At 33.8% G+C, this 12777-nt stretch overlaps 1 protein-coding gene across 1 annotated transcript; it reads left to right on the forward strand.

The window, feature by feature from the left end:
- The first annotated feature begins 2206 nt into the window (after positions 1–2206).
- Positions 2207–3513, forward strand: LOC133829413 (uncharacterized). The gene is made up of 2 exons (XM_062259165.1): positions 2207–2893; positions 2984–3513. The coding sequence occupies exons 1-2, from the start codon at positions 2783–2785 to the stop codon at positions 3332–3334; spliced, it is 462 nt and encodes a 153-aa protein (XP_062115149.1). The 5' UTR covers positions 2207–2782; the 3' UTR covers positions 3335–3513.
- The last annotated feature ends 9264 nt before the right edge of the window (positions 3514–12777 follow it).

The following is a 12777-nucleotide window of genomic DNA, read 5'->3' on the forward strand; positions in this document are numbered from 1 at the left end:
CACATAAACCCATAAATAAAAGACTACATCCTCGAAATCGAACTCTCGACTCCTTGAATCCATTCACCATCGATACACAATCTCCAAGCATCCACGAACCTTACCGCCACTAATAGCTATTTTCCTGCACATTTAAACAAAAAGGAATGAGCCTAATGCCCAGCAAGGAAAATCTAACACATACTTCATATACATAAATTTCATAATAAACATAAAGACATAACATAACACTTATTACATACACATACTATAATGGCCATTATTACTTGGGGTCCCATAGACTAAACAAGTCATATGCCCATGAGATTAGTGGGGTCCTACTAGCTAAGTAGGTCATATGCCCATAATCTATTTGGGGTCTTGTTAGTCATATGGGTCATATGCCCAAGCCTACAAACATACATATTCATAACATATTTTATAACATATTTCATATCATAAAACATAAGATAACATAAGCATAAAACATATAGAGTCTATCCTATTTTCCTTACCAAAGTTACCGGGATAAGAGGACAGCGTTGGGACTTTTGGAACACTCCTAAAACCATGTATAACAGGGTGAGTAGATTGAAGAAAAAGTAATGAAAAGAATGGAAGGAATGGAATGACTAAACCTTTGAGAAACATACTTACCAAAAACTTATGAGCAAGTTCTTAGATTTCCTAACCAAAACAAGAATGAGGTTAGAAGACTGAGTAGAAGACTATGAGAAAGAAAATAACATAAAACCAATGAACTAGAGTGTGGAAATACCTTGAAGACTTGTAGACCAATCTAAACCTCGAACCAGAATACTATAGAACCTTACTTCCCAAAGTGTTTGATAAGCTTATGATTTCCCCAACCCAGGTGTTTACACTCTCACACTCACTTAGCACTTGCAGCCTCTGAACTTAGAGTAAAAGGTGAATAATGGCTGGGTACTAGGTTCTATTTATAGAGTTTAGGAATGAAAGGATCTTAATTTTACTTGAATAAAAATAATAGCTTTTTAGGTGAAAACAATTTGAATAATCGTTCAGCAGAGGCTGAAGACTCGTTCAAAAAGGTGCTGGACTTATCAAGAGATTGAATGGCTGAAAGGAAAAGGAATTCAAAAACTTTTGAAATATACTGAAGGAGGCGATATATCGCCTGGGCCAGTATGCCCGAGGATGTCGTGCATCGTTTCGTGTTTTCCGTTTCTACGTGCTGCGATATATCGCCCCCTATAGCTGCGATATATCGGCACACGCTGATTAATTAAACATGAAATTACACATTTTTAGCTAAGTTTGAATGGAGTAAACAGCCTTGACTAAGCCCTCAACGTATTCAAAGCTGCTGACTGACCTTATAACATTCAAACTTTTACCCTTATTAAATTAAATCCTCAAAATACTTAATCCTTAATCATCCATACATAACATGTGCTTAAAATCCTATTGGTTCTTATCTAAACCTTATAGTATAATAAATATTATTCTTAATATCAGTCATATAATCAAACCTTAGGTTAACATTAATATTCTTATACTATAGGTTAAACTTAGAAAATCTATAAGTACTACTATGAGTGTCCAAATAATTCCCGGTTTGAACCAAAAATCCACAGTTACAAAGATAATACTATAAATACTATAATACTACTATCTAACTAGCTAAGTAAAGTTTTTGGACTCTACAATATACATACCTATCTTAATCCTAAAGTTACTATGAACTCCTATATATGTCATTTGATCATTTGATTCATGCGTTACGGTTTATCAGAATGATCAGGCTAAGAACTATTGTTTTGGGGACTCAATGATGTATATGGCTGGAGACATAGCTTAACAGATTTGGAATCTATACCTTCTTATAGATTGAATGATTGTTCCCTATTGGGTTGGCTTTTGGAACTGAAAAGGTTAATGACGTCAAATTCATAATCAGATTATGAATTAACCTTCACTAGTAAAGTCAATGGTACACTAAGAATCAAGATATAATTAAAAGGGTAAACCGGTAATTTTATTCCCACTTAATTATGAATCATCAATAGATGATTAATTTGTATGTAATGATTATATCAATTGGCACTTTATGGTTACAATAAAGTACTCAGTAAATGTATGTCTTTAATTCTCAAGAGTGTAGTTTCATATTTATAGTGGAGTAATTATGAGATTAATAAATATGATTATTGAAATATACAATTATGTGATAATTGAAGTTGTACAATTTATTATTGCATTAATGCAATTTTTGAAATTGTATAGAAATAAAATTAATTTAAGTGAGAAAGGATAAATTTGGATAGTCAAAATTGGTTTTGATTATTACATTTAGGGATATTTGCGGCAATAATGCCTATGTAGTTCAGTTTATTGCACTTAAATGCCTATGTAAAATTTTTGACGGCAATAATGCCTACCGTTACGATTTTAGAGCAGCCGTTGGTCCCTGGGCCGTTAGGGGTATATTTGATACACGTGTCACGACCCGATTGGGTTAAATTATTAAAATTTAAAAACAAAAACAATTAATGGTTCAGGTTTCTAATTAAAAACAAAAAAAAACTAACCTTCATTAATTAATTTAACAAGAAAAACCGATTGTCTAAAACCAAGTTCTAAAACTAATCTAAAACAAAAAAAAACTCAAAACTCCATACCCAGAAAAACGATGAAGATGAAGCTTTCCCCCCGACCACACCTAGACGATCCACCCCCGACAGTGTAGCACGTGAACCCAGTAGAAGAAAACTTGTAATTCCTTCGAATTGGGGGTTAGGGCATCTTTTGCATCGGGTTAATGGAGAACGGAAAAAATTGCCATTGTCGACCACCAAGGCCAGTGGTAGAAAAAACGGCTTGGACAAACAAAAATCCTGGGCGAAGATTCAGAACATGCAACAAGTATCGGGTAAGATCTCCATTTGTTTTTGTAATCTGATTCATTGAATAAATGGTTATGGGTGTTCACTAGAAATTTTGTATGTTTTGGTCAACTCAGATTCATGGTGGGTGTAATTTCTTTGAATGGATAGACCCTCCAATGTGCCATCGAGCAAAGGTGGTCATCCCTGGACTACTAAGAAAAATTGGTGACCTTGAAACTGAAATCACATCCCTAAGTACGACAACTGACATTGGAATTCATCGGCAATGCAGTGGTTCTTCAAATGGATTTGAGACACAATCTCACAACCTTCAAAATGTTGGAAGAGAAAGCTGTGAAAGTTGTGCTGAAAGCAGGGGTAGAGTAAATGATGGAGGTCGAATGCAGTGTTACTACTTTTTGAATACTATGTATTTTGCTGTAATTCTATTGGTTGTGGTTATTTGGGCTACAAAATCAAAGTAGAAGTTGTTGGTATTGTTAGTTTATTTTTGGGTAATCTTCATGTGCAGTATTGACAATGACAAAGCTATTGCACCCTAGGCATTGATTTGTAATGAATTTTGTTGTAAAATGAAACCCCAAATCAATGTAATCTATCTTGGTCTATTTTGAATTCAGTGTTCTAGTTTATGTATTTTGTGAAATAAATATGATCAACAACTAGTTACATTCATTATCATAAGAAATAGGTACAAAAATATAGGCCTAAAAAGCCAAATGTATCTAATCTGTACATGACCAATATCATGGCCAGCATGACCCTGTCATGACTCAAAAAACAGACACCAAAATACATGACTCTAAAATGGTCAACATAACAGACACCAAAATACAAGATTCAACCACTAGTTCAAAATAAAATCAAAAGATGAAACTCCTCCTTCCAGTCAGACAGTATCGGGTTGAGCATTGGTTGCACCACTAGTTCCTCCTTTAGCATGCTGTTTCAGTCTTCTTTCCTTCCTTAAAAGTGTGGATTCAGTTGGGTTCTACAGTGGTGGACGACCTCACTTTTTGACCACACGATTCTAAAATAGGTTGAACAAACAAATATTTAGCTCCAAATTCACAAAACAATGATAAAGCAACTAATCAATGATAAAAATTATCTGGACTGAGAAGAAAGCATAAAGTTTATACCTCAACCACCACCTTAGCAGATTTGCATGTTTCTCTCCTGTGGCCTGTTTTCAGACAATTGCTGCATGTTTTAACTTGTCCAGTTCTTCAAGCTTTCTTTAAAGCAGGTGGAGGTTCATCTGTCTCCCTTCTCCTAGCTTTCTTAGGTCTTCCAGGCAGCTTCGTCTCAGATGGTGGATCAATTGGGTTGAGTCCTGTCTGAGGCCACATATCTGGACTAGGCATAGGATGCACACTCTGTCCATATGCTTTTTGCAATGATTCTTTTTTATAGAATCCGTGGACATAATCAAAGACATTACCTCCCATGAACCAGATAGTAGCTAGTGCATGGCCACAAGGAAGCCCAGATAGTTGAAACCTCCTACATGTACAAGTTCTGAATTCCAAATCGACAACCAAGGCACTACCATTGCTGCATTGAACCTGAAACTGAAACTTGTCAGACCTAGTAACCAGACAATGCTTTGCAACCTCTTTTTGCTTCTCAATTATCTTCAAAATTCTCTTCCCCATAGGTTGAGTCATCTTCTCCAACTCAGCTTTTTTGTTATAAAACCGAGACATCAACCAATATCTAATTTTCTCTAGTAAAGTTATAATTGGCTTGTCGCGAGCATCAAGTATGGCTGCATTGAAACTCTCACACAAATTATTCACCAAAATGTCACATTTTGGGTACTCTGAAATATGTGACTTAGTCCATTCTGTGGGGTTCTTCCCTGCCAGCCAATAGTAAGCACCATTTGAGACACTCTTGACTTCTTGCATTGCTCGAGCAAACTCAGCTTGTGTTGTAGTATTAGCTGCTGCCCACAAAAGTTGCTTAAGTAAAAGTTCAGGATATTCCTTTTTAAAGTTAGCATGAAGATGTCTAACACAAAACCTCACCTCACACCCACTGAAGATGGCTCCCACTGCATTTTCTAATCCTTTTTGACGATCACTCATCATTGTCACCTTGGTGGGACTCAAATTCCCAATATCAGCCTTCAATAGCTCCAAGAACCAAGTCCAAACCTCAGTGTTTTCCTTTTCAGCAACACAGTAGGCAATGGGAAACATGGAGTTATTACTGGCAATAAATACATATTCTCGATCACCTTCAATAAAGTACTCCCTTATTGCATTCCTTAAAATTGTAACAGTGGCAAATTCCATGCCAAGAACAAATTGGAAGTTTTGCATTTTGGTTTTCGGGTTGAATTCTTTGGAATTTTTACCAGCATCAAACTCATCATCTGACTTCAATTCGTGCAACTCCTCCTCAGAACATATACCATCTGAGTCTCCATCATCAAGATTTTGAGTACAAAAATCTGAAATTGATCGCCACCACTTCCTAGGGTCAGACTGTGTACCCATCTCTATCTCAGCTTCAACATCTTGCTCAAACTCTTCCTCCTCCAATATGAAATCTTCATCACTTTGCTTTGCTTTCCCTTTTCTGTCACGCTGAAATTTGTCTTGGCTCTTCTCAGTTGTATTTTCCCTCACATCAGCTTGAACTTTGTCTTGGCTATTCTCAGATGTATTTTCCCTCACATCAGCTTGCTTTCCTTTCCTATTTCTGTCACTTTGAACCGGGTCTTGGTTCTCCTCAACTGTATCCTCCCTCACATCACCAATATCATCCTCTGAATCTGAAAGCACAACCACCTCTGGTATTTGGTCTTCCATATCACTTTCATCATCCATGTAGTCAAACTCTTCTTCATATTCCTCTTTATCAGGTTCATCAAAGGCAGCATCATGAAATTCCTCAGAATATTGATCAGCATCAAACTCTTCTTGTTCCCCATCAATGGTTGCATCAACAGGGATACCAACAACATATGTAGGAACATCACAATCATCTGGTAATTCCTCTATAATGCATCTTTTCAGAGGAGGTAAAATGTTAGCAGGGACATGTTTAACAGCTTCTGAATCTTCCTTCCAATCTAAAGGTAGAACTGTTTCAGGAAAAATAAGAAATATGTCAATCTTTGTAGCCCAATTCCTCTCAATATCCTCTACAATTCTTAGGATCTCCTTATCCCCTACCACCATGTAGCCCATATTAAGCACCTTTCCTATTGGTTTGTACATAAAACCCACTGGAAGTTTATGTCCTAAGTCCAAGGACATTCCATCCAATTCCATCCTAGTGAAGTAATCAGTATCCACCCAATCAACATAATCAACTTTACCTCCCTCATATCTTCTATTGCCGAATGGAGTAAACCAGCTTCCCCCATGGTGTATTGCAATAGTGAAGATATTAGTATGACCACCTGTCAATAGAAATAAAAAATGCAATGTCAACACTTCACTCACACACAAACCGAAACACAGTATAGTTCACACACTTGAAGAGCAACATAGTGTACCACACGATTGAACCATGGACCACAACAACAAAGATTCCTTTCAATAAACAAAGTATATATTTCAATGGTCCCCACTCTGTCAATTGTATGCACATGCTTCCCAACAACATTTTTACCCAAATTTAATAATACCACCTTCCATAAATCAACAATATTCTCACCCCCAAAAAATTTTAAAATCGACACCCTTCCCCGTCCAAACTGCTCTATATAGAGCATCATTATCATTCTCCCCCAAAAATAACTGCATGAAGACTTTGAGAAATGAAACCCAATCAACAGAAAAGAACTCACCGTAGTCGGGTGGTTGTTCCCCCTGTTGTCGAATGGTCGGCATTGTATTGCAAGTGTTGTCGTCGTCTCCTTCGGTTCCGATTGTCGTCGTCTCTTCGATCGTGGGGGGAAAGATGATTTTTCTGGGTATGGAGTTTTGAGTTTTTTTTGTTTTAGATTAGTTTTAGAACTTGGTTTTAGACAATCGGTTTTTCTTGTTAAATTAATTAATGAAGGTTAGTTTTTTTTTTGTTTTTAATTAGAAACCTGAACCATTAATTGTTTTTGTTTTTAAATTTTAATAATTTAACCCAATCGGGTCGTGACACGTGTATCAAATATACCCCTAACGGCCCAGGGACCAACGGCTGCTCTAAAATCGTAACGGTAGGCATTATTGCCATCAAAATTTTTACATAAGCATTTAAGTGCAATAAATCGAACTACATAGGCATTATTGCCGCAAATATCCCTTACATTTATTTAATTAATAATAAGATGATAATGGAAATTCAAATTTTGAATTTTAAAATTTAAGTTGTTTTCTTTTCTTTAAAAATATGATACCTTATTTGAATTTATAATTATTAATTAATTAAAATAAATATGCATGAAAAAATTAAATACCCTATTTTAGGGAAGTGTTACACACATAGGGCTTCCTGGACTGCCCTATGCGTGTACCACTACTGATAGTGATCAGTTTTTGTTCTTTATTTTATTTAATTAATTAATAAAACATTTTGAAAAGAGTTTTGAAATAGAATGTAAGAATTTATCTTTAATTATCATTTATTTATTATTATTATGATAATAATACCTATATATTCTATAGGGTTTATACCTTTTTGGACCCTGTGTTTTATCTCATTACCTATTTGGACCCTGTGTTTTGACAAATTACTTTTTAGATCCTATGTTTTGTAAAATGGTTAAAATAGAACCCTAAACTCAATTTTGATGAAGAAAAAATTGAATATAACAACACTATTTTTAAGCAGGATGATTTTATTTTTGTTCTGAATTGTTAGTTTAGTAAATTATTTGTGATTTTAGATGAGAAAACATTGACCAAAATCGGGTTTAGGATTCTATTTTAATCATTTTACAAAACATAGGGTCCAAAAAGTAATTTGTCAAAACACAGGGTCCAAACAGGTAATGGGAAAAAGCACAGGGTCCAAAAAAGTATAAACCCTATTCTATATGATAGAAAATAGGAAGTTTTTACAAGAAGCATCACTAAAACTGATCACTTTTTCTCACAAAAGATAAATCTTTCTCTCTAGCATATAATCAAGAGTCTCATGTGTTGAGAATACTTTTGATTCACAAATTTGATTCTTGTTCTCTATGTGCTCACCCACATCTTGAGGTGTAGAGAACGTCTTGGAAGATCTTAGTATGAGTACTCTAGCGAGGATAGGAAGATCGAATTATATATGAAAAGATTCAAGAATTCTTGAGAGGCTTCAAGAGGTAAATCATTTCATATCAATTTCATGTATATATATTTTATTGATTAGCACATTGCATATTAAATGATCCTCATATAAAGTTGTTTATATGAAATTTTTTTGTTGTATACAATACTACCATTACAACAATTTCCGCTGCACACTAGATACAGTTCCTAACAATTGGTACTAGAGTCATCTTTAACCCCTGCATATGTTAATTACTTTGTGGGTATCAAATGCATTTTTTATATTATATGTAATGTATGAATGGATGCATGTTTATGTATAAATTGTTGATGTTCTTAAGGGTTGGTTTTATGGTGCTTTTGGGTTAGGAAAAGTTCTTAAATTTTCTAGATATACAAAAAATGTAAGCCATTTTGGGGCATAGGAATTTTGTAATTTATTTTTTTAATTTTTGGATAAAATTCTTTTATAGCCCGAACCCCGAGCACAAACCCCAAGGCCCGAGTCGCTACCCCTGCACTCACACCATGCCCTGCGCCCACGCCGTGCGCGCGCGCCCATGCCGTGCGCGCCCCTACCAGTCTCCACCCACGGCCCTGCCAGCCACCATCGGCCTCCTTAGCTTTCGCCCACCATGACACACCCATTAGGGTTTGTGTCATGAAAAACCTAATGGATGTGTAATTATCTATTTGGGTCATTTTGAGCCCAATATAATTAAAAGTGTTTTAATTATAATTTTTGAATTAATTATGGTGAGTCCCAATTACAATTGGGCTTCAATAACTTGTTGGGTATTAAAATCCAAAGTTTGATTATTTTAAAGTTGTTTAAAATAATTAAAAGGTTATTTAATTCATAGTAGATAATTAAAATGGTAATGGTCCAAAGACTAAAAGAGAAGGTCCAAAGATCAAAGGATTTGTTCTTCATTAGGCCTTAGTTTAATTATTTTTTGTGTATTTTTTGCAAGTGTTGTAATTTTTTAGAAATACCCAAAGCACCCAACCCGCATTTATTTATTTGCTTGAACATGATGAAATTGTTTAATATTTTATCATGCATTATAACATGCCATACATATTACCCACACAGTACATATTAAGCATGCATTTTTTTAGAAACATGCTTAGGATTGATTATATGTTTTTATTTGATAACTCATATAATTAATTTAGTCTTAATTAATTAAGATGATAAAAATAATTTAAAGTTGTTTATTTTCTTATTTAATAAAATTGTTTTATTGAATTAAATGGTATTCTACTTAAAAAAAGGCAAAATAAAATTAATCTAGGGCACAATAATTCATTTTGCATAATTGGATTAGTATTTATTAGAATATCATTTGGTAAAATTAATTTAATTAGTTTTACAACCAAATTGAAAAATATTGATTTTGAGAAAAACATATTCTTTTTTAATTATGACAATAGGTCCCATGGTCTCCATTATTGGTTGAACACCGAGAGGCATAGGAAGGGCCTTGTGTCACCTCCCTTTGCGGCCTCCCTAAGGAAAGGCTTCTGAATGTATTTATTTTATCTCAAGGTTGACTTCTCATAAGAGAAATAAGACCAGTGATGTATTTCAAGTTTGACTGACCCTAAGGCACACTCTTGAGTTAAGTCATTAATAACAAAACAATGGCTTACACTCCAAAGATGTATCTAGGCTTTTGAGCACGACTAGTACATCTTGACCAAACTAACGGTAATTCATAAGTCAAAAGAGAAAAATGAGTTTTTAAGTTTTCACTTATGGAGTTGAGATCTTGTCTCAAGGTTAATGGTTAACTTTTTTTTTTTTGTTATTTTATGTGTTGCATTCATGCATCATGTTTATTATTCCAAATATAAACTAATATTTGTTATATGCATTAATTCATTATATTTTTTTTATTTATTTTTCAGCAATATGTCCAATCCAAACCCTGTAACTAATTTACATGCTAATGAGAAATTGACTGGTGATAACTACATGAAATGAAAATCGAACATGAAATTGTTTTGATATGCGAAAACCACATGTTTGTCCTGAATGAAGAATGTCCTGAGGTTCCTACTTTCACTGCTGCCAAAACTGCTAGAGAAAAGTATGACAATTGGATCTTATCTAACAATAAGGCCAAATATTATATGCTTGCTAGTATGAGTGATGTGCTCAGAAAGAAGTTTGAAACTGTTGAAACAACTTATGAGATTTGGGAATCTCTACAAGTCATGTTTGGCCAACAATTTGACAAGTGCAGACATGATGCTACTAGAAGCTTCATGAATATGAAAATAAAGAAAAATGTTTCTTTCAAAGAACATGATCAACATATTGCACGATGCAGAAATCCATGGTGCGACCATTGATGAGAGAACTCAAGTAAGTGTGATACTTGAATCTCTCACTCCAGCTTTTGTGACATTCACTACCAACTATGTTATGAATAAGTTGGAGTACAACATGACCCAACTGCTCAATGAGTTGCAAACTTTTGAATCTCTAAACAAAATTTTTACTATGGTTAAGGAGGCAAATGTTGCTGAAACCAAGCCTTCCACTTCAAATGGTAATTCAAAGAAAAAGAAGGGTGGCCAAGGAAAGGACAAGAAAAAGGACAAACAACCAGAGAAGATCAACGAATCTTCCAAGAAGAATAATTATGCAAAGAACTCCAAAAAGAAGGCACTGGAAGGATCATGCTTTCAATGTGGAGTTGATGGTCATTGGAAAAGGAATTGTCCTAAGTACCTGGCTGAACTGAAAGACAAAAAGAATGGTAAATTTGATTTACTTGTTTTAGAATCTTATTTAGTGGAAGGTGATTTTTCATCTTAGATAGTTGATTTTGGAGTCACTAATCATCTTTTATTTATTGGAGCTTGGTACGGCTCTATCAACACTATTCAAGGTAAGAGTTGATACAATGGTCAAACTGTGAATGAGCTATTTGAGAGAATATTTTTTCTTTGGGATAAATATATAATTATGTGATAATTGAAGTTGTATAATTTATTATTACATTAATGGAATTTTTGAAATTGTATAGAAATAAAAGAAATTGATTTTCAATCAATTTCAGTGAGAAAAGTTAAATATGGATAGTCAAAATTAGTTTGATTATTATATTTATTTAATTAATAATAAGATGATAATGGAAATTCAAATTTTGAATTTTGAATTTTGAAATTTAAGTTGTTATCTTTTCCTTAAAAAGATGATAACTTATTTGAATTTCTAATTATTAATTAATTAAAATAAATATGCATGAAAAAATCAAATCCCCTATTTTAGGGAAGTGTTATACGCATAGCGCTTCCTCGACTACCCTATGCATTTACCACTACTGATAGTGATCAGTTATTGGTTTTTTATTTTATTTTATTAATTAATAGAAATTTTGAAAATGGTTTTGAAATGGAATGTAAGACTTTGCATTTAATTATCATTTATTTATTTATTATTAAGATGATCAATTTTATGTGATTATTATTATTATTATTATGATAATAATACCTATATATTCTATATGATAGAAAATAGGAAGATATAGAAGTTTTTACAGAAGCATCATTAAAATTGATCACTTTTTTTCTCACAAAAGATAAACATTTCTCTCTAGCCTATAATCAAGAGTCTCATGTATTGAGAAAACTTTGATTCACAAATTTGATTCTTGTTCTCTATGTGCCCACTCACATCTTGAGGTGTAGAGAACATCTTGGAAGATCTTGGTGTGAGTACTCTAGCGAGGATAGGAAGATCGAATTATATACGGAAAGATTCAATGATTCTTGATAGGCTACAAGAGGTAAATCATTTCATATCAATTTAATGTATACATATTTTTTTGATTAACATAGTGCATATTAAAGGATCCTCATATAAAGTTGTTTATATGAATTTTTTGTTACCGCAATTTTTGCTGCGCTTTAGGAACAGTTCCTAACAAAAATGTTCTTGAAACTACCTATTTATAGCAAAAATAAAGTGCTAAAATAACCAATTTAAATTGATTAAATTGATTAAATTAAATTTTAAATGAAGAATAATATGGCATATGTAGTGGTAAATTTTGTGGTGTAATGATTGATTTTGTAGTAAATTGTGTAGAAAAGTTGGGTAAAAGATAGAATTTTTGGACATTGTTAGGCTTAATGAAAAAGGTACATGTAACGCCCTACTACCTCAGAGTCGTTACTAAGTGAGTTTTACGAAAAATTGTGCAATTAACTCACTAACCGAGGGTTTTAAAACAAAAGTGTGACTAAGCAAAAGTTAAGACTGTAATCTTTTGAAAATGCTTTACTTCGTTGAAAACTTCAAGTATCTATCATTTGGGATCCCAAAATAAGGTTTGCAAAATATTTACAAGTTAAAATAAGTTTACAGCTGATTGACTATCAAATTTACAGGTTAATACAACCATTTGGAAAATGCCCCCAACCAAAGTAGTTGGGCAGGCCAAACATGTACGCGTCGCTTCATGCTCTCCGTACTCATGGCTGGTTGACTTTATCTTTGCCCTTACCTGCAACACAGAGCACCCGTGAGCCGAAGCCCAGCAAGAAAACTCAAACAGCACATAGCATATGCATAATATATAATCAACCTATCAGATAATCCATAGATAACCAGGTAGTCCATCAGACTAAACAAACACAGCCATGCCGTTCCAGAAGTATTACCCAGGTCTGGTATC

Source organism: Humulus lupulus, chromosome 4 (genome assembly GCF_963169125.1).
Source record: "Humulus lupulus chromosome 4, drHumLupu1.1, whole genome shotgun sequence".
In the NCBI taxonomy this organism is placed as follows: Eukaryota; Viridiplantae; Streptophyta; class Magnoliopsida; order Rosales; family Cannabaceae; genus Humulus; species Humulus lupulus.

Bases quoted from the DNA above. Each gene is read 5' to 3' on its own strand.
- LOC133829413 (XM_062259165.1), top strand. From the start codon at position 2,783: ATGGAGAACGGAAAAAATTGCCATTGTCGACCACCAAGGCCAGTGGTA. The intron at 2,894-2,983 runs GTAAGATCTCCA...TGGTCAACTCAG, and splicing joins GAACATGCAACAAGTATCGG to ATTCATGGTGGGTGTAATTT.